Source organism: Embiotoca jacksoni, unplaced genomic scaffold (assembly GCF_022577435.1).
Source record: "Embiotoca jacksoni isolate LCO1_2020_lvr unplaced genomic scaffold, fEmbJac1.0.p SCAF_144, whole genome shotgun sequence".
Lineage (NCBI taxonomy): Eukaryota > Metazoa > Chordata > Actinopteri > Embiotocidae > Embiotoca > Embiotoca jacksoni.
Window position 1 is genome coordinate 3897 of NW_027185279.1, and position 22289 is coordinate 26185.

At 44.3% G+C, this 22289-nt stretch overlaps 2 protein-coding genes across 3 annotated transcripts; both read right to left on the reverse strand.

Moving 5' to 3' along the window:
* Nucleotides 1–4920: 4920 nt before the first annotated feature.
* On the reverse strand, nucleotides 4921–16086 carry LOC138197604 (transmembrane protein 47-like). The gene is made up of 4 exons (XM_069148444.1): nucleotides 15588–16086; nucleotides 8832–8972; nucleotides 5635–5850; nucleotides 4921–5010 (listed from the first exon to the last, which is right to left on the reverse strand). Exons 1-3 carry the CDS (start codon nucleotides 15814–15816, stop codon nucleotides 5672–5674), a joined length of 549 nt encoding a protein of 182 aa, XP_069004545.1. The 5' UTR covers nucleotides 15817–16086; the 3' UTR covers nucleotides 4921–5010; nucleotides 5635–5671.
* Nucleotides 16087–16906: 820 nt separating this feature from the next.
* LOC138197603 (C-type lectin-like) lies at nucleotides 16907–20917 on the reverse strand. Of its 2 annotated transcripts, XM_069148442.1 has the most exons (4): nucleotides 20560–20917; nucleotides 18964–19139; nucleotides 18279–18365; nucleotides 16907–17443 (listed from the first exon to the last, which is right to left on the reverse strand). In XM_069148442.1, the coding sequence occupies exons 1-3, from the start codon at nucleotides 20820–20822 to the stop codon at nucleotides 18292–18294; spliced, it is 513 nt and encodes a 170-aa protein (XP_069004543.1). In that variant the 5' UTR covers nucleotides 20823–20917; the 3' UTR covers nucleotides 16907–17443; nucleotides 18279–18291. The 2 variants fall into 2 exon arrangements, with proteins under 2 accessions (XP_069004543.1, XP_069004542.1); XM_069148441.1 differs by having other exon boundaries at nucleotides 16907–18365; nucleotides 20560–20915.
* Nucleotides 20918–22289: the final 1372 nt, after the last annotated feature.

The following is a 22289-nucleotide window of genomic DNA, read 5'->3' on the forward strand; positions in this document are numbered from 1 at the left end:
TGGGGGGGGGAATACAGTGAATCTCTACTGTAAAACTAGGCCAGTGAGTCTCGGGGAAGATGTTTTTTTGTTTTTTGTTTTCTTCCTGAAGACGTCTCCCTTGGTGGGGTGTGTGTGTGCGTGCGTGCGTGCGCGTGTGTGTGTGTGTGTGTGTGTGTGTGTGTGTGTGTGTGGAGGGGGGGGGCCAGAGAGTAAACAAGAAAGGAAGTTGATCGTCCAAAAAAAAAAAAAAAAATGGAGCATGAGAGGTAGAAAAAAAAAGAAATAAAAATAGCATTTTATTGGGCGTTCATTAAAAAAAAAAAATTGAACAAATAAATAAATAATGGCGTTGTTTGTGTGGCGGGAGGCTGAATGACACGGATGATGAGCGTGGCAGACATCAGGTGCACTTACTTGGGGACGACAGCGAGCTCATCCCAGCCGACGAGGTTTCACCAGCGCCCTCCGAGTGTCCTTCGAGGCATTTGGCGGAGACATCGCCGTCCCTCGTGTTCCCTTTATTTAGGAGTTGGTCATTGTGCTGCGTGTGCACTTTTTTCTTTTTTTGTGTTTTTCCTTCCCCGATCGAGCAACCCCGATCAGGGAGGGGAAGAAATCGCAATTTATACTTCGTGACTTTAAAGCACCCCCCCCCCCCCCCCCCCCCAAAAAAAAAAAGGTTTCAGGGAACTGCCGCATTAACGCCAAACAGTTATGTAACTTTATGAGACCTTCTCTTTCTCTTGCCGCGACCTCAAATGCTCCCTGTGGTGAAGGGCGCCCGTCGCCGTGGCAATCGTCTCGATATGTCACTCACAGGGGCTTGTTTACGGTCCCCGAGCCAGAAAATCAAAACCAGAACAATCCAGGTCTCCTCTGGGCTAAATGTGAAAATTATGTTGATATCTTAATAAGTCTTTTTTTTTTTTTTTTTTTTTTAACGAGAGGGACTTGCAAATAAAGAAAATCGCGACAAGGCTGTTCCAGCGCCAAATATCACTCCAATAAATAACCGTAACGTACAACTCAAAAGTCCTTAAAGAGGAATAAGAAGGAAAGAACCGAGCAGTGGAAACCAACCTTCCTCATTTTGCGTCCCGTTTGTTTTGATAATATTTTAGGGGGGGATTCTGAAAGTGCATCTTTGGGATGATAAAAGTTATTTCCGGTTGGCAACGGATTGAATGAAGTCTTGTCGCTCGAGCGGTGTCCCAATTCCTTCGTTTTAAGAATTTAAGCCCCGCCCCCTTCTCGCACAAAGGGCCAGTAGAGGGCGCTCCTAAACGAGGGGGGGTTCCCCCCCGCCCCCGCCTCCGGGATGGCAAATTTCTTCTCGAACGTTCCCTCGCCGTCCCCGGTCTCCAGCCAAAACGTGACTATCTCACGCTTTGGCCCTCGCGGACCGGGCGTGTCTATTTCACGCTTTGGCCCTCACGGACCAGGCGTGTCTATTTCACGCTTTGCCTTACGTACATCCCAAAACCGAAGTACCCTGACCTACCTGGAAACTACAGTGTGTTACTGTACCGTATATCTGCGCTGGATTTCTGAGGCGCCGTTAAGTGGTTCTGTAAGATAAAACTGAAAGTCAAACAATAACAATAATAATAATAATAATAATAAAAAAGAGGTTTTTTTCATACAGGAAACAAAAATGAGACGCAGAGATGAGACTTTCTGTTCAGTGCTTTAATGTGCCAACGTACAAAGAGATAAACGCTGATTACAGACATCTCTACAGTGGGCATCTAAAACATGCCAACACACACACACACACACACACACACACACACACACACTCTTCCGCTGTCACACACACACACACGTTCCTAAATCCCTATACACATCATTAGACAAGTGTTTCTGTCCCGTCTACTGGGAGGCGATGCATAAAAACAGAAGCTGCCTCTGTTTACGAGAACACTACGTTTCATCAGTGAATTAATAACCAAACAAATGCTAATAGCTACGAGTCCGACCTGGGCTAAAACATACGTGCTGACCCCCCCCCCCCCCACCTCCCAAGAACTATAAATAAAAGGAGTCCGTGTTTTGTTTTTTTTGTGAGCGTGATGCGCCGAGCATTGAAATTGGTCATTTTTCCAAAACACATTTCTCATTTTGAAATTTTTTTTTTTTTTTTTTTTTTTTAAATGAAGCGGCTCGCGATTACGCCGACGTCGGCGGAAAAACAAAAACCGCGGCGCCGTTTTTTTTTCGACCGCCCCGAGTCGATCTGGCGGGTTTCCTTTTTTTTTCGGTTCTTCGTTGAATCGGCGGACCTCGAGGCGTTCCGCGACCCCCCCGCCCCCCACCCCCCACCCCCGGGGGACAGGATCCAGAGTGTTTACGCGTCTGACAGGTAAATTATGGATAAGAGTGCTGTAATACCCGACAAGCACTCTGGATAAATATTTCATGTCGAGTTGGCGGACACGTGTTATTCTGCACAAAACACACACCAGCTGATGTTGGGTGTTTTTTTTAATTTGAAAGTAGGGCGGGGCGACACGTTGAGAGAAAATATTGTTTTTTATGAATTGGGATTAACAAATCAAATCTTTTTGGGGATGTTTGAAATCCCCCAAAAAAGTAATTTTCTTACCGTAATTTGAGTTTTAAGTGATTTGCTAATTTGCTGATTCGACAAAAATTGAGACTCGTTAAAACAAAAATATATATATATATATATATATATATATATATATATTTTTGTTTTTTTTTGTTTTGTTTTTTTTGTTTTTTGTTTTTGTTTTAAGCGCCACCTGATGAGTGATCGCTTCCTTCGATAATAATAATAATAATAGCGTCGCCGGAATATTCTCGTTCTAGTTCGTTAAAGTGACGTAGCTTTACAGAACAGACGATCTGTATGAAACCGATTTCACATACTTCAGTCCTCGTTTCAAGAAGAAAACCAAAAACCCCGTCGCTTCCGGTTGTTACGCGCGTTCAGATCATTCTCCGCCGTCGTTTTTGTTTTTTTGTTCAACGTTCGCGGCAATTTGGCAAAACTGCAAGCTCACGCTAAGGTCGCGTAGCTCGCTCGAATCGACGCAATTATTGCGATTGTAAGATCGCGATTTCCCGAAGGTTTTTTTTTTCCTTCCCGAGTTTTGCCCCCCAACCGCCAACATGGGAATTGTTTAATTATCGGATTCCTCTTCATATCGTTATAAAGTTCTGTTTTAAGGACTTTAATGTGTGAAGTGCCCCGAAACGACCAGCTGTGTTGTGATTTGGCGCTATATAATAAATAAATTTAAAAAAAGGGAGTTCCAGCTGTTCTTTTATTTCCCTTCACCACTGACTCATTATATCTCCATCACCAGTGAGTATGCATCAAAAATGGAAATTGATTTTGTCCATAAGGCCCAGCCCTAATCGAATGAATTATGAATTGCGTCCTCTCATTAATGCATATTATAAAGCATCCCCTGTAAGTTTGAACCCAGGTCTGTTACAGTGATAATGCCTTAAGGCTTTCTCTACACCACCAAAAGCACGGAGACGTTTTTTTTGTTCTAGGTAGGAAAAGAAAACAACCCTCGCTAAGCAGTGATCGTACAATATCAACTACTATGTTTTTTTTTCCAATCAGTGCTGAATCAAGAGGTGGATTTCTACATCCGCTCGGACGCTGAGGAAGTTTAGGATTTTTATTTTTTTTGTTTTTTCCCGGCCCACCTTCGCACATCGTATAACATCCGTCGGCTCGATACTACGCACTGGAATGTACACCGTGAATTTACAGCATGAGAGCCGGAAAAAAATGCTCGTAAAAGCGAGTTTAAGTGGTTTTAGATTTACAGCCCAGAAGTTACCAGTTAAAAACATTTTATCTTTTTGGTTTTTTGAAAAAAAAAAAAAAAAAAATGACACCATATTTTTTTTAGCTCTACTTTTTTAGGGTCCAGACTGAAATATCTCAACAACTATTGGATGGATTGCTATTTGGTTTCAGACGTCCACGTGCAATTTTTCCAAATACCTGCAAAACGAATAAAATTCCCAGCATCCTCGGCTTTAACGCTGATTTTTTTAAATTTAGGCGTGCTTAATGCGGACTGACGCTCGCTGTTTTGAGCGCATCAGAAACGTGCAGCTGCACTGCAAGTAGCAGGACGATGCAACCGAAGCAGTCCGAAAAAAAATGAAGTACGTAGAGGAAGGGGGCGGGGCCACCGAAGGAAACGTTTTTCATGCGCACCACTGGTGTGTGTGTGGGGGGGAGGGGGATGGGTCTGAAAAACGTTTTTATTTAATCACTGACAAATGTACACGTGAAAAAGTGAGTTAAGTATTTCAATATTTTTACAAGAACATTTGAATGCCCCTTGTGGCCTGATTAATAATTATTATGTGGTTAAATCAGTAAATCTTATTCCATTAAAATTGTTGATATCTGGCCATATTTGGTTTGGTACATATTAGTGGGAAATGGTCAGAAAAATTTGGGGATCCTTAGCAATAACCAAATATATATATAAATGTGTAATTATTTAATGAATACAGTCTAATATGTGGGCTGTAATCTAAACCGTTACCTTTGTTACCCAGTGACGTCGGCGCTTCGTTAAGAACGTATGAGCTCATTTTTAGAAGTGTTGCTGACGCGGCAAAAAACAAACCGGGAATAAGGATTGTTGTTTGTGCCGTGCCGACTTTATATAAAATAACTGGATTTCCGTCAGCGGCGTGAAGCACGCGGCCGTGACTCAGCTCGACGGGCAAAATCGGAAAAGAAATCTCCCAGGGTCCTCGGAGGCAGCGTGAAGCGCCGTCCCGTCTCACACCTCCGACCCGCGGCTAATCAATGGTGACGGCTGCGGTAACAGACAAGTGGGTCGATGAGAGAATATTGAGCGGGTGTCTTTATTTTTATTCCCCCGCTGAGTTTTTTTCACCGCGCCCCCTCCCCTTCCTCCCCCCCCTCCCTCCGAGAGGAATCTATGCGTCTTATGAAAGGTTATGAGGCCCCAACTGTGGCGTCTGATCCTCTTCCACGTCCTTGTGAAAGTTCCAGAGCTGCAAAGAAAAAGAAAACCTAATAAACTCCTAACTAAGCACTGATGATGATGATGATGATGATGATGATGATGATGATGGTGATGAGGGCGCTCCAAGGAATTCGACGTTTACATGTGAAGATACACGTGCCATTTTTATTTTTTTTTTGCCTGTGCATGCGAGTGTAACCGTGCGGAAAAAGCCTCCCGAGTCTTGACGTCCTGTTTCCTAGGTAACGGAGTCAACAAGTTGGGGCGGTTACGATATAATAACCGCAGTTCCGTCCGGTTTCGAACGGAGGCGTGCGTGGTCGCGGCTCGACCTCCGTCCCTCGTCTACCCCGGGGTTGTCAGGTCTCCCGATAGGACTTGCGGCACAAGTCCCGGCGGTAAGACCCTCACTCGACCCCAACCAACCAACCCCCCCACCCCCGTCCCACCCCCAGGGTTGCCAGTTCGAACACCCGTCAGCCAAGGAAAGTAAACCCCCGACCACCGGTTTTCGTTCCCCCAGGGTGTTTGAAACTTGTGGTGATAGTTGTTCAAATCCGACGTGCCTTATTCCTTGCAGTTCTTTGGGAATTGCCCCCCCCCCCCGGCCCCCTCCTGCAAACGCCCCTTTTTTCATATTCCCCCCGTATACCTCGTCCCAACATGGATCCCTGGGGCTCGAATCGGTGCTAGTAGAACTCCTCGTAGTTCTTGGGGTTGAGGCAGTAGAGGATCCCCCCGCCGAAGGAAAAGATGGTCCCGCCCCAGGCCAGGCCGTAGCCCCAGTTGAACTCGTGGTAGATCCTCAGGTTGATGGTCTCGATGAACTTGATGGGGTAGAGGACCAAGCTGCAGGCCTGGAGGACGACTGGAGGAGACATGCAAAATTTCAATTGGAAGTAAAACCTCCAACAGTAGGAAGGAAAAACTCCCTTTAAACAGGAAGCAAAACCTCCAACACTAGGAAGGAAAAACTCCCTTCAAACAGGAAGTAAAACCTCCAACAGGAGGAAGGAAAAACTCCCTTCAAACAGGAAGTAAAACCTCCAACAGGAGGAAGGAAAAACTCTCTTTTAACAGGAAGTAAAACCTCCAACAGGAGGAAGGAAAAACTCCCTTTTAACAGGAAGTAAAACCTCCAACAGCAGGAAGGAAAAACTCCCTTTTAACAGGAAGTAAAACCTCCAACAGCAGGAAGGAAAAACTCCCTTTTAACAGGAAGTAAAACCTCCAACAGTAGGAAGGAAAAACTCCCTTTTAACAGGAAGTAAAATCTCCAACAGCAGGAAGGAAAAACTCCCTTTAAACAGGAAGTAAAACCTCCAACAGCAGGACGGAAAGAAAAACGTCTTTGAAACGCTTTAAAACCTTTTTCTTGCGCTTACCACGAGATTCACATTTGTAGTTTATGAGGATTGGATGGACTAGCCATGAAAACCGGTCCACCAATTCATGTCATCAGGTCATCGATCATCTTTTTTAATGATTTACCCAAATGTCAGAAAAGCTACATTCCCATCAGCCGCAGTCTTTTTAGCGGTAATTAGCGTGTTAGCACGTCCACATTTTTAAACTGAGCATTCAGCGTCCAAGCACGCTTGAGCTCGGCTTCGCAGAGCTGCTGGAGAAAACATTGAATCATTGATGTAGAAATCATTGAAAATCTTCAGCGTCTATATTTAGCGAAGTTCTTACAACTAAACTGTGTGGGTGCCAGCTGTAAGGCAACAAAAAATTATATTTATGCACCGAGTAATCTGTCAATTACAAAGCAGCAGCTGTACAATGGTTAAAAAAAACAACATAAATATATCAACATGAAAGAAGGATGTTTGTACTCAAAGCTTCGAGGTGATATATTACACGGTAGGTGGTCAATATTTCATTCTTGTTTTGAATTATGAATTATTGAATCAAAAGGAACAAACTTCCTCTGCTGTAAAAAAAAAAAAAAAAAAAAAAAAAAAAAAAAAAGGGGGGTGTCGTTTAGCTCCGCCTACTTCGTTTAGCCCGTTTTAGATGCAACAAAAATAATAAATCGCGTTTTGATCAGGCCGCACGAGGGCGGAGGAAAGACGGAGGGGGGGGGGGGTGATGATGGATGGCAGTAGAACAAAGGGGGAAACACATCAATCGTTATTCCTTCAAAGGGGATTCACCTCGAGGGGGGGGGGGAACAAGCTCTGACACTTTCCAGAAAAACAAAGCCCGGAAAAAAAAACAGAATGCTTAATACAACCCCCCCCCCCCCCCACCACCACCACCACCACCACCACCACAAAAAAATGCAAATATCAACTCAGATGATGGAGTGAAAAACGAGTCGTCGTTAGTTCTCGTGATCCATCATTCACTGGGGGCCTTTAAAGAAATGCTCGTGTCCCATAACGGAAAAAAAATAAGTCCACTCTTGACAGCTCGTGTTTTCTTTTTCTTTTCTTTTTTTTTCATGGATGACTGATCTCTTATTTTCCAACTTCTAAAATGACACAGTTTTGCTTAAAGTGCTGATTATTGCACCGGTGGCTTTTACGAGGTCTTTTTTTATACCACCACTAGGGGGCACTAACGTTGAGAAGTTTAAATTTGACGGATAACATCTCAAAATTCGGGAGTCAAAACTACCCCGTACGGCCAACCAATGAACCGCTGATTGACTTCTTTGTATAGTAATTTTATTGGATTTTTTTTTGTGCGGTAATCTAAAATTAAGTTTGCTAGGAAAAATATATAAACTACGATTACGACAATTTGGATTGGAAACAAATTTTCTCAAAGTTGTTTGTGAATCAGACTTCTTTTGGTTGGTCGCGAGTCAAAAGCTTTTGATTTGGATCAAATGGGCGGGGCCTACGTTTACGGATAAGACAGGAGTTTCTATTGGTGGATTTGACTTGAATTTACTTCCTCTACAAACAGGAGAGCAAAACCAACAAAACTTTGAGGGAGAATTAGTTTGATTCTCAGTTCTTAAATTTGAGCGTGCAGTGTTAGAAATTGTCTCTCAAAACTGTTAGATATTTATGCATAAATAATATACAAACCTACTTTCATATAATGGCAACTTTTGCTTAGTATTTAACACACAAAAAAAAAAAAAAAATTCAGAAATCCAACTGAAATCACACAACTCGTACTGTAGTATCATTATTTTATCAAGAAGTCCTGTTTTTCTTTATGTTAACGACATTTAAAAAAACGAAAGAAGAAATACATGCAGAAGGAGTGACTTTATCGAACGTTAAAAACCGTGGCTCGTTTCTGCGTGACTTCCGACAGGCGACGCCGTCCGACGATGCAAAAATGAAACATTTCACGGGTTGAAAGGGGAAAAAAAATTAAACTTTCCAATTATTCCCGGAGGTGAGAGGAGGGAGGATGTGGAAACTTGGTAGTTGTCCAACTCGAGATTAAGGCTGGCTGAAGGGAAATTAAACGGACAGGCGTGACACTCGGCTCCAACCCTGCCGGGTCCGTATCCTAAAAATGGGATTTTCTCTAAATGAGTTTGACTGAGGAGAAGAATTGTGTGTGTGACTGTGTGTGTGTGTGTGTGTGTGTGTGTGTGTGTGTGTGTGTGTGTGTGTGTGTGTGTGTGTGCACTGTTTAATGAGTAAGTAAGGATTATCATTTAAATGCATGTCAATTTTCAATGTGATTACCCTGCAACCTTCCAGCTACCTTGTCTAAATTGGCTAATTAAGTAATGGTATTGCGTGCGTGTGTCATTAGGTGTGTGTACTTTAGCGCATAATGAGTGTGTGGCCTTCGACCCGGGACTTCACTGTGTGTGTGTGTGTGTGTGTGTGTGTGTGTGTGTGTGTGTGTGTGTGTGTGTGTGTGTGTGACCTGCGGCAAAGAGCATGAAGGCGACGGGCGCGTAGAAGCGTCGCCTCGTGCCGATGCACACGGCGACCAGGGCGACCAGGAACGACATCAGCACCAGGGCTCCGCCCCCTAGCAACAGGGCCAGCGTAGCAACCTGCCAGTCTGGGAAAAGGAGAGGTCGGAGGGGTGGGGTGGTGGTGGTGGGGGGAAGGAGGAAGAAGAAAGTTGCGTAAACAGTTAAGAGTTGCATTTATGAAAGAATGTGAGAAAGTACAAAGAGGGCGGAGCCACGAAGCAGGAGGGCGGAGCCACAAGTACCCTGGAGGTGGATATAGTAAATAAGGAAAGTAGAAAAGTAAAAAAGAAAGAAAAAGACACTTTAAGTGGAGGAAGGAAATGGAAGGCAGAGGAGAAATTAAGACAATAAAGGTGATGAAATACAGAAAAAGATATGAGAAAGATAAATGAGGATGGAGGTGAAGAAAGTGGCTGAGCAACACTGGAAGACAAACAGAAGGAAAGACAGAATTCAGTAAATTATAAAAAAATAAAAAATAAAGGAGGAGGCGGGGAATACGAGGAACGGGAAGAAAAAAAAGTAGGAAATAAAGGAAGGAAAGTATTGAAAGGGCAAAAAAAACTAGTAAGAAAGAAAAGGATGAAAAGGGAAAGAAAGAAAGAAAGAAAGAAATGAGGAAGTTAGCGATTGGCAATGGAGGGAAGGTTAAAAAAAAAAAGAAGGATGAGGAAGGAAGGGAGAGGAAATGAAGTCGGGGGAAGAAGAGACTGTCTGTGTTAAAACTGTCTGATGAAGTAAGAAAAGAAAAGAAAGTGAACGGAAGAGAAAAAAAACAAAAACGAGGAGGAAATAAAGACGAACGAACGAGCGTAGAAACACAAAAGGGAGTCGAGGAACAAAAGGAGGGAACTGAGAAATGAAGGAGGGGATGGGAGGGGATGGGCGAGTGAAAGTGAGATGAAGAGAGGAGCGACGAGTCGGCGATAATAATAAAAAAAAATAAAACGTGCAAGCGGAGACGCGCCCGACGTGACGTTACAAGGACAGAGAGAGGGCAGCATGAAAAGAAAACGCCAGGGGGATAAAAAAAAAAAAAAAAAAAAAGGGGGCGAAGAGGAGGAGGAGGAGGAGGAGGAAGAGGAGGAGAAGAGGGAGGGGGAGGAGGACGGGGGGTGCTGAGTGAAAGTAATGAAGAGAGAGAGCACTTAGTGTACCTGAGCTGACAAAAAGCCTCGGCTAAAGAGCTTTACTGGCATGTTATCAAAAATCTGTCTGCATTTTATATATATATATATATATATATATATATATATATATATATATAGAGGGAGCACTGTGGCACACACACCCTCACATACAGAGACACACCCTTTTTTTTGGTCCTTTTCCTACTTGGTGCTGCAGCCTACAGACAAAGTTAAAACAGCCAGCTGCGTTTTTTGTTTTTTTCAAAAATCAATTAATCCTCCCGATTTATTTTGGTAACTGTGACACGTGGGTGTTTTATTTTGAAAATCGGACCGGGTTTCTCTTTTGTTTTCTTCCTTTCGGCAAAAAATAAATAAAAAATGACACCGACGCGACGTCCCTTCCCGAGCGGACCGACGGGTGTTTTGGCGGCGGCGGGCACCGCCTGATAAACGATTCCAAAAAAGAAAAAAAATGGCACCCAAAAATAAGACATAAAAGCGAGATGCGTGGGAGGGAGGAAATAAATCATGACGCATACGAAACGTGTACTTCCACTTCCACCAGAGGGACGGGTAAACAGCAGCAGATGACGGTTGAGTGCCTGGTTTTTTTTTGGGGGGGGGGGAATCCCTACACGAATGCTTGCGTTCGGATTGTCCGCCGTGGACGAGCAACCAATCAGAATTGATTATGTCCGCTGTCGTCTCGTTTGTTTTTGTTTTTTTTGCGGGTGGGGGGGTGGGGGGTTTCGTTTGATTGACAGGTCCCATGGCGCGGTCAGGTTGCGCGGCCAATCGGCGGGCGGGGACGTAGGATCGAGCTAGATCCACCGCTAAGCTCCTCCCCCTCCCGGCTCGTCCAAATATGGTCGCTTTCCTGTCGGAACCGCTTCGAACTAGCGAAGGTGGCCGCGCCGGGACGAAATCAGGACTCGGAGGCTTCGAGTCCTGATTTCGACTCTCCCGCCCCCCCACCCCCCCGCCTCCCCATCCCCCTCCTCTCCACCCACCCACCCACGAGTGGACGCAGCGCTCACAGCCAATCAGATGTGAGGCTGTCAAAACGCCGCAAGTACAAATAGACACGTGAAATAAAATGAATGTGGATTCCTCGAGGACGTACAGTGAATCTTAGAAGGCAAAAAAGAAAAAATAAGAAAAAAAGAAAAGAAAAGGAAACCGAGGCAGATTTAAGCAGATCTATTTTCAGTTTTTTTGTTTTTTGTTTTTTTTTATCTTACAGCTGTGAAAGTTCACGTCAACACGGGCGTTTCTCAAATTCACCGCTCGAGCGTGGCAAAACCGCTCAACGAGAGACGGACGGCGGGAGGAGAGAGATAAGGAGAGACGAGGGAGGCGCAGACGGGAGGTGAAGAGATGAGATGCAGAGAGGTGGGACGGCGGGAGGGAGGAAATTAAAGATGAGAGGGAACGAGGAAGCGGCGAGGGGAGGAAACTGGAGCACGACTGATGATGGATCTAAGTGACGATCTGAAACTGGGTTGTTTTTTATTCCAGCTGAACTAACAGCGATTTAGATTTAATATAAGTTTCCTGGAAACGGGACTTCCATATATTCATTTAAAAAAAAAAAAAAAAAATTATTCTTTGGCTTTAATTCACCAATTTAAATAGAACGAGAAAAATCGAACACCGAGGCAATTCTGTTCCCACAGAAGTTGCCGCATCGGAATGAAGGATGATTATTATTCAAATAAATTCAAAGAGCCGCGTTCAGGAAAGGAAAAATAGTTCTGAAGATACGTTTTGCTCTCGAAGAAAAAAAAAAAGTCGAGAATAAAGTTCAAATTATATTTCCAGAATATCGTTGCCGGTCTGTGAATATGCAAATCAAGCTAACGTCAAGCCCAGTCATTTTATTTTTAACGATGCATCTTCCTTATTCCTTACACACACACACACACACACACACACACACACACACACACACACACACACACACACACACACACACACACACACACACACGACGACGTCAGGAGACACTGGAGAGAAGCTGGAATCAAAACTAATAATCATAATAATCTTTTTTTTATTCCTGGTTTTAAACCTTTTATTCCATCAAATATCAATTTAACGAGCGAATTCTCAACAGCTGAAAAAAACCCGCCTGCGTCTGAATGGACTTTGGCGGATGAAGAGGTTTCAATAAAATCAATGAAGGAATTCATAAGAAAGAAAAAAAAACAAAAAAGGGGGGGGGGAAACACCGACTGTATTTAAGTCATTTATAAATAGATGTGTGTGTGTGTGTGTGTGTGTGTGTGTGTGTGTGTGTGTGTGTGTGTGTGTGATTTCGGGGTATGGTGGGTCTGGTTCCCGGACTATCCCCCCCCCCCCCACCACCCCCCACCCCAGAACGCCACATGGTTTCCCGGTTCTCCCTCCGTTCATCAGAAGCTACAAATAGAACGGGGGAGGGAGGGTGAGTGTGCGGTGAAATTACCCCCCCCCCCCACCCCCCCCAGAAAAATGGAGGAGAGGAAGGAAGGAGTAAAGATGAAGCAAAAGAAAAAGAAAGAGGGGAATTGAGAAACAGACAATTAATAAAAAAATAAATAAATAAATAAATAAAATGTAAAAAGCCGGCTGAAAGGAAAGAACGGATCGATCGGGGCTGATGGAGAAAGATGAGAAGGGCGGCGAGCGAGGAGGAAACGCTCGCGGGAGGTTTTTTAGGTCTTCACTGGATCGGAGGGTCAGAAACACGCTCGGACTTTTTCGGGTAGACGTTAAAAAAATTGTTTTTTTAAAACGTGGCTGTTTTGTGAAGAATCTCACGGCGAGCTTCCCTCAAGGTCGTCTGGAGGACGAAGTCGCCGGAAGCAAACAAATCAAAACAACAACAACAACAAAAAGCGCATCTTTAGTTCTCGGCAGTTTATTACTGTGGTGTTTTTTAGTTGTTGTTGTTTTTTTTTTTTTTTTTAATAATTTGAAGGTGAAATATTTTGTGAAAAAAAATGAAAATCTGATGTTCTTGTAAACGCGACATCTCACCAATGCCGTGAGAGGGGGGGGGAGGTCAAAGGTCAACGCGGCCTCAACCCCACACATTCGCGTGAACGCGGGCGTCTCGGAAACGCCCGGATGGCATTTCCGCTAATTTGACGCGACCGTTCACTCCGGCCTCGAGGATGAACTGAGCTTTGACCCCTGACCGCCGTTTGTCGGTCAAAGGTCAAAGGTCAAGGTCACCCGTTGACCTCACGTCCCTCTCAGCCGTCCGTCCCGTTCTCGTGACCGCGGCATCTTGACAACGCCCGATGGGAATTGTCTTCAAACTTGGCAGCAACATTCACTCGGCGCCGACGATGAGCTCGTGAGATTTCGGCGGTCAGGGGTCAAAGGTCAGTCACCGTCCAATCACGTCGGCCAACGCCCGTGGGCGCGATATTTCAGGAACGGCGGGAGGGAATTTCTTCAAATTTGTCGCAAGTGTTCAATTTAACTTGAGGACGAACTGAGAAGAGTTTTGGCGGTCAGAGGTCAAAGGTCGCTATGAGCTCACATCCGTTTCCCAACTACGAACGCGATGTCTCAGGACAAAACATCCAACTTGAGCGGCCAGCGAATTGTTATTTTTGTTTCTTTCGGGGGCGGCGGGAGGTCTTAAAAAGAACCCATCGTCTACGTCCGTTAGGATGTAGCTGAACGGAGCGAGGCCAGATCCTAATTATTCACTCGGAGGATTTAAGTTTTGAGAACATCAGAGCAGGTTGAATCGAGCATTTTTCACCGTAAAGACGATCGTCGGAGTGAATGAAAACTAAAATGAGCTGAATTAACCTCGCTGGAAACGAGCCGAGGAAGTCGAGAGTAATTTATTTTTTTAAAGATCAATGTGTGTGCAGCGGCAAGGCTCTCACACACACACACACACACCTACACACATTCAAGCTGCAGACCAGGACTCCCTAATTAGATGTCTTGGTGCAGCGAGTGTGTGTGTGTGTGTGTGTGAGAACCAAAAAAAAAAAGGTACGGAGATGCAACAACAGAGAAATCAGAGTGTGACATGAAATATTCAGCTGGGCTTCAGAGGAGACTGTCCAGAAATAGGTCAGCTCGACGTGGTTGGTGCAAACACACACACACACACACACACACACACTAAGTCACACACACACACACACTAAGTCACACACCAATTTACTAACCTGCAGACACCCAGGCTCGCCCTTCTGTCACACACACACAAGCAATCATGATCCTATCCCACCCAAAGAGAGGGCAGCAGAGACTTACAGATAGAGAGACAGACAGAGAGACAGAGATAGATAGACAGAGAGACAGATAGACAGACAGACAGAGAGAGAGACAGATAGACAGAGATAGATAGACAGAGAGACAGATAGAGTGTGTAATTACCACCTGTCAGCTCCCACCGTGACACTGGTAGTAAATAAAGCCACTTTTCGCCTGAATTAAAAGTCATGCTAGTTGAACTCCCGTTTCCCTGGAAACCGATCCACGCAATCTCTCGATCGACCGTCCTCTCTCTTTCTCTCTCTCTCTCCCTCTCTCCCAGGCCAACAACAAACTGCCAGGACCTCTCCACGGGCGAGACAACAGGGCCAGACAACAACAAAAGATGGTAAACAAAACAAAAAAAAGAGAGAGATAAAAGGATGAAGCGGTGAGCCTCTAAACCTTCCTCCTCTTCCTCTTCCTCCTCCTCCTCCCGTCGTTGATGACAAATGAATTAATGAGGCGGAGGTAAATGGCAACGCCCGAGAGAGTTGGTGTACTTTCAGCAGGACGGTTCAGGCACTATTTTGCAGTGTTTATAATCTAGACGGTGATTATTATGGGAAAAAAAAAAAAAGGCTTAAAAATACAGCAGCTTCTTTTCTTTCTTTTTTTTTTAGCCGGATCTCCCTGAATTGAAAATGTCCAGCGTCGTCAGCGGGAGAAGATTTCTGTTCCCTAAACGACATAAATGGAAACACAGAATGGATTTTTCAGGGCCGTAACCGTTAAGACTGTGTAAAACGTACCGTTTCTCATGCCCTCATACCACTGTGCAACTTCAGGTTTGTACACCATACAGGGTCTACCGCCTGCAATGTTCGGGTGCGCACGTGTTACTGATGGAGAGGAACAGGTCGCCGCACCCCCCCCCCCCCCCCCAAAAAAAAAACATCAGTGACAATGACACCAAGGTCAGAGAAACAAAGTTGCACGACAAACCGGGCAGGTGTGCAGACCTGTGTTTGGACGAGCTGGGTGACTCGATCAGATTTTTGGAGCCGACCTCTGGTGGCACTCGGCGGTACTGCAGCTTCCGCATCGGTCTCGTTTTTTTTTTTTCAGAGCCGGAAGCTACGAACTTTTATAGACAGTCTGTGTTTGCAGTCTCTGCTGCCCCCCCCCCACGTGCCACCCCCTCCCCCCAAAAAAATATATATATTTTTTTTTATTTTTTTTATATATATATATATATATAAAATAATAAAATCAGTTCTTGTTTGTTAAAACCATAATCATGGTTAATTTATCTTCTCCTGATTAAATAGTGGGAAAAGGCGGCTCCTCTCCTCTTACCTGCGCCCAGCGTGCTGTTGCACTGCCAGCTCTCGGTGCTCGCGGGCTTCCAGCAGGACTCCCACAGGGACAGGTAGTACTGGTCGTCGGCGGTCACCCACGCCGGACTCATCACGGCTCCCACGTCCAGGCAGAGCGCCAGGAAGACGCACACCAGCCCGACGAGCTTCAGCGGCGTGAGCGGGGAGCCGCGCGCCGACTCCTCCGTCTCGGTGATGGCGGAGGACATGGCGCGGGGAAAGGGAGTTGGGAGTTGGGAGAGGGGTGGTTGGGGAGGAGTGGGGAGGGGGGGGGGAAGGCTGAAAGGAGGCGTAAGGAGTAAGAGTCCGAAACCCGACGGAGGACGAGTGCGTGTCCTCTTCCTCCTGACGCTGCCGGTGGTGGTGCTGCCGGTGGTGGTGCTGCCGGTGCCGCCGCAGCCGCCTGCGTTGCGCGCTGGACGGACGCTGCGCCTGTGGGCACCGCTGCCGCCGCGCACCGGAGGTCTCCGCCGTTTACAGCGGTGACGTCAAGGCTCGGAGGGATCAGCAGGTGCTACAGGGTCCTAGAGAAAGAAAGAAAGAAAGAAAGAAAGAAAGAAAGCCCTCTTGTTATGGCTGTAAAGCATGGTGTAAAATACTTCCAAACGTGTCGCCTACTCATGAATTCATTTTTAACTCATCCCGGATGTAGTTGCTGTTATTTGTCCAAAAACTCTTGTCAGATGTTTCAGATATTCAAAAAGAAGAACAAGTCTAAATTTAGTATTTGAAAGCTTTTTCCACTTATTCAATTAAGGGATAATAAATTGACAATAATTTCGATTGAAACAAACAAGAACTGATTTTTTTAAAATATTTTTGGCCACAAGGGGGCAGCAGAGACTGAGCTGCAAACACAGACCGTGTATAAATGTGGACGTACCTTCCGGCTGTGACGTTGTTAGCCAAGAAGTCGCTCCTTCTTATCAGTTTTCTGGCTTTCCATCTGAAAATAATCTTGTAATTAATGAGAAAATAAGGCTCAAAAAGCTCGGTTTTTGTTTGATTGACAGGCCTGTGGTGCAGTCAGGTGGGCGGGACGTAGTGCGGACCGGGTGTCCAATCAGATCGAGGCCACGTTTTCCCAACATTACGAGTTTAATAAAGAACTCAACTCTCGCTGTGTATTTGGAGCACAAAACTAAACCCGTTTACACGTCCAACAGCGATACGAATCATTTGGATTCACGCGTTAACGTGAGTTATATTGTTATCTATAACTTAAATGTCTATCTCGAATTAAAAGCTTGCCACGGTTGGCTAACATTAGCCGCCCAAAAAGCTAACACCAGACCAAAAAGAAAAAAAGAAAATGCTGTAGCCGTTATGGTAGAAACACAAGAGTTTAATGAATGAAACAAGGTTTATTGGTAAAAACCAAACAAAAACAAAATGGTGGTGATGGTCGGTATCCGGGTGAGGGCGGGGGCTCAGCTTCAGGCTGCAGGCGTAGACAAGGTAAGGCAGGAAATCCTCCGGAGCGGGGTGATCAGCTGAGCGAGCCGGGGAGGAGCAAGGTGACACCCTGGCCACGCCCACACAGGGGCGGACAGGACGACGACCAAATAAGGACAAACCAGGAGGACAAAGGACGGCGCGCAGGGAAAAAAGGAATAACCCCGTACAATATATTACTTCTAAACTGTCACTCATGAGTAATGTGTTCGTTTAAAAAAAACTAATAATAAAAAAAACTAATAATAATAAATCCCCATGGAAACAAGATAAGTTCTCCCCTCACCAGCCCCCTTCAGGAAAAAAATTATTATTAGAGCAAATATTAAAGAGAAGAGAAGCGGGAGGTACATGGAGGAATATTATTGTTTCTTCTGCATACTACAAAAAAAAAAATACAAAAAATAAAACGCCAAGAGATGAGACAAGGAGGATAAAACAGGAGGAAGGTGAGCAGGTTTCGGGGAGGACATCCATATGTTTTATTTGAGAGGAAATAAAAAAAAAAAAAGGAGGGGACGATATATGACGGACGGAGAGTGAAAAGAGATGAAGGAACATTGTTATTTCTTTTCCCAGCACTGATAAAGATCCTAAAACACCTCAGCAAACAAATCAGATGAAAATCGGGGGGGGAGTTCTGAAATAGTTCGTCCACATTGAACGTAAATAACTTGTCACTGTTTGGCAGGAATTGATCTCTGGGCCTCGCAAGTCTTTAAAAGAATTTCGATACGTCAGTGCGTTGATTCAATTAGAAAGTTTTGGGCTTTAACAGTTTTCCATGAACGCTCGTAAATCAGAATCGGCAAAAGTGCTACGTCCCAGTTTCGCTGAGCGTTTCGTACAAAATTCGGGGTCGCCCGATCGAGGATCACGTCTCAGTCGATGCCCTAAAATTGAGTCAATGACTGATTACAGTGGGCGGGGCTTATTACAACCAATCGAAACCTCCCCCCCCCCCTTTCCCTCCCTCATTGCTCATGCAATTTGCAGCAGTTTAAGTAAATGGTAAATGATCTGAACTTGTATAGTTTTATCACCTTTCGGTCTCAAAGCGCTTTAACATGTTTTCCATTCACACACTAATGAGACAGATCACCATGCAAGGCGCTGTCATCAGGAGAACATTCACACACCATCGGGAGCAACTTAGGGTCTTGCTCAAGGACTCTTGGGCATGTGGACAGGAGGAGTTGGGGATCGAACCACCAACCTTCTGATTAGTGTTAAGCCTTCCCCTTTGGTGGTTCTCCTCTGACGCTCGTGTAGAAAGGAACTCTCGAGTCTCTTGTCAGAACGTCTGCGAAGTTAAGAGAGAAGACGGAAAGTCGTGTCACATCACATCACTTTAAAAAATTTCCCCTCGGGGATTAATAAAGTAACTACCTAACCTAACCACTGAGCTGTAATAAAGCACGTTGTATTGAAAGCCGACGCCATAAACCTGACAGGCCACATGTGGGATTCATAAGAGTAGCGGTCAAATGTGCCAGTTGAAGATCAAGATATCAGTTGCTGCATGACGCGGGTGCGAAATCAGAATTAAAAAAAGACAGGTTTTTTTTTAAGGTCAGTGAGTGCGATACCACCGAGTGCCACTAGGGGGCCTCCATAAAAAGCAGCAAAAGACTCTCGTTCAACGTCTCAGTTTTTTTCATAATGTCGTCATTCGCTAAAGTCATTCCTTCTTATTAGTCATCTGAAAATAATCCCGTCATCGATTAGATATTCGGCCTCAAAAATCAGCGACGAATTAGATCGACTCAGATTTACCGCTTCCTCATCCGCACGTCCAAATATGGTCACTTCTGGCTCCAGAATAGCGAGACGGCGACGGCTACTTACGACCTATTTAACGTCTGAAATCGCCGTCGTGGTGAACGAGTCCGGCTCCTCACCTGTCAAACAGATGAAGTACAAGTGATCGCCACAGGGAAGATCCCTCCAGTAGGTCGGGGTCTCGGTTTCCATGCCGCCACAGGGGCTGGTGATCTGCCAGGCGTGCCCCGTCTTCCAGTGGGCGTAACTCAGGGATTCACCGGGCATCCAGAACCAGGTGCCCGCCATCAGGGTCCTACAGACAGAGACGGTTTGATATTTAGAACTTTTATAGTGAAGAATCAAAAAGACACCTTCTCTACTTTTTAATATTAGGCTTAAAACTTTTTTTTTTCTTTTTTTTTAATAAAGCTTGAACTATCCGTTTCTCCAGTTTGTTGTTTTTCCTGTTAAAGGAGTTTTTTTTCCTGTTAAAGGGGAGGTTATTTTTCCTGTTAAAGGAGAGTTTTTTTTCCTGTTAAAGGGGAGGTTTCTTTTCCTGTTAAAGGATATTTTTTTTCCTGTTAAAGGGGAGGTTATTTTTCTTGTTAAAGGATAAAAAAATTTCTGTTAAAAGGGAGGTTATTTTTCCTGTTAAAGGAGGGGTTTTTTTCCTGTTAAAGGGGAGGTTGTTTTTTTTCCTGTTAAAGGGGAGGTTATTTTTCCTGTTAAAGGAGGTTTTTTTTCCTGTTAAAGGGGAGGTTATTTTTCCTGTTAAAGGGGAGTTTTTTTCCTGTTTAAGTGGAAGTTATTTTTCCTGTTAAAGGCAAGGTTTTTTTTTTCCTGTTAAAGGAGAGTTTTTTTTTCCTGTTAAAGTGGAAGTTATTTTTCCTGTTAAAGGCAAGGTTTTTTTTTCCTGTTAAAGGGGAGTTTTTTCCCCTGTTATTTTAAAGGGGAGGTTTTTTTTTGTGGGTGGATATATAAATAAAACTGAATTGATTTGAATATAAAAATTGCAATATTACCTGACTGACGGTGACTTTTGTTCGATTATTACAGCCTCTTTAATGGCCTGTTTAAACGCCCCTGATAGCCAAACCAATCGACAGCGCGATCGTCTCATAAAAGAATCGCGGTCAAAACAGTTGCGTCGCACATTTTCTTCATTAAATCAACTCGGACTCAGCTGCAGATGGCGTCCGACTGAAAGCGTCGCAAAAGCGTACAAAACCAGATGGGAAGATATAAGCAGGGAACAAAACTCAAGCTTTTGTCTACTTGGCAGCAACGAAGAAGCTCACGTGCAGCAAAACACACAAACAAAACAAACAAAAAAAAGCACACTTTCACGCGCCAAGTAAACTGTCATTTAAAACAATAGAGTGAAAGGTATGTGGGGTTTTTTTTAAGAAAGAAAACAAGTTCAATCGGTCATTCGGGGAAAAACAGAAGTCGACATTTGATACCTACGGAAGCCCATTCATGCCAGGAGAAGAAAAAGAATAAATAATTATAATTTGAACTGACTTTTTTGCATTCAGTAGATAATCTCAAATCAAAAGCCGTGAGATTAAAAGTACACAAAAGTATTTCCATTGATTTATCACGTAATAACGCCGAGTGTTCTTTTTTTTTTCTTTTTTTTTTGTCAACTGTGACTCTCTGTAGATTTTACATGCTGCGTTTCTAAATAGATTCATGTAGATATAAAGAGTTAAAAAATATAGACAGGATACCTGCGCAGTCCCAGCCATACGTGTTTGGTGAGAGGGAAGGAGGTGCTATTCAGGGCTCCCTCCACCTCCATCTGCTCCTCCTCGCTATGAATGCTCAGCAGGTCCCAGTAGAAGTCTCTGCAGTACAACAGGGCGTCCGGCCAACTCAGATTCCTCTCCACCACCACGACTTTCTGACCCCCCACCCTTGCACTGAAGGAGGACGCAGGAGCAGCCAGCTCTGAAAAAAAAAACAAAAAATAACAACAACGACGAAAAAACATTTTGTTGGAGTTTTTGGGAAAAGTAAACTATCAAAATTTGAACATTTATGCAAACAAAAACCAAGAATGAACTCGGTTATTAAGAACCGCAGAAGCGGCAGTTTTGAAGGAAATATATATATATACACATACATATATATACAATTTCAAAAATAAATTAAAAAAAGATCTCACCTATGCCGCCAACGACGATCCATAAGTAGAAGAAAACACCTTTAAGTTGAAAAAAAAACCATCATCCAATCGGAAAACGTTTGTTTCAACGTCATCCATCATTTTGTGAACACCTTATTAAATAATCGCATTCGCGCAATTCTTCTTCTTCTGAGTCTCACCAAAGGCTTCGTTTCGAGATTTAAGATTTAAACCCACCTCTTCGACTTCTCGAACCTTTCAAACAGCCATTTCGGAAATCGAAACCCGAGCGCAAAAAAAAAAAAAAAAAAAAAAAAAAAAATTCCGTTACGTTAATATCGACGTTGGTAAAATGTCACTTTAAATTACCGTCGTCTCCGATGGAAATTGAATCGATTGTCGGTGCCTCGATACCACGAAAAAAACACAACGACAACATCACAATAAAGAAAGATTTCACACCGGATTGGTAAAAAAAAAAAATTTTTTTAAAAACAAACCAAAGAACACACGCTCGCTCTTTATCGTCATTTTGATGTTTGAATCAGCTTTTTGAAAGAATTCAAAGGTCGTACTTACAGCAGACGTCTTTGCAAGTCATCGCGGGCGTCCCTCTCGACCTCCAAATGATGCTGGTGTGGACGTAACGCGCGGCTTTGTTGATCTGTAAATTACCCCCCCCCCCCCCGCCCCTCCCTCAGGTATCGGACCGGGCTAATTTGAAATTCAAATGAGGTGTCACGCGTGACCGCAGTGCCTCGTCTCGTGAGTGATGTCTGTCCTTTCCGACACCATCAGGCGAGACGACAAAAAGACAAACAAACCCCCCCCCCCCCCCCGAAGCTTATTTTCTAATTATAAGGATTTTTTTTAATTTTATTTTTTTAAGTGTGCGACTTTTGTATTTCACGAGAGAATTTTGAATGGGAGTCTACGGAGCCCGATAGGTTTTTGGGTGCCGACCCCCCCCCCCAATCCCTCCCCTCACCTCCCCTCCCCTCCCCTAGTGGCCCATCTGGTGGTATTTGCACTTCCAGGACTATTTGCATGCGCCTCTGTGGTGATGCTTTTTCTTTTTGTTTTGCATGTTTCGTCAAAAGAAAAGAAAAAGAAAAAGCTCGCCCGGCAGCGTGAGATATGTAACACATGCCGTTTTTTTTTTATGCCTCATGAGAAGTTTTAAGGCGATAAAAAAAAAAAAAGAAAGAAAGGAGATGAAAGCAGCGTTTCAGCAGCTTCTTCCTCCCCCGTCTCTTCTGTCATGTTCAGCGGGGGGAGTTTTGATAGGCGTAGGCTCACGCGCGAGCACACACACACACACACACACACACA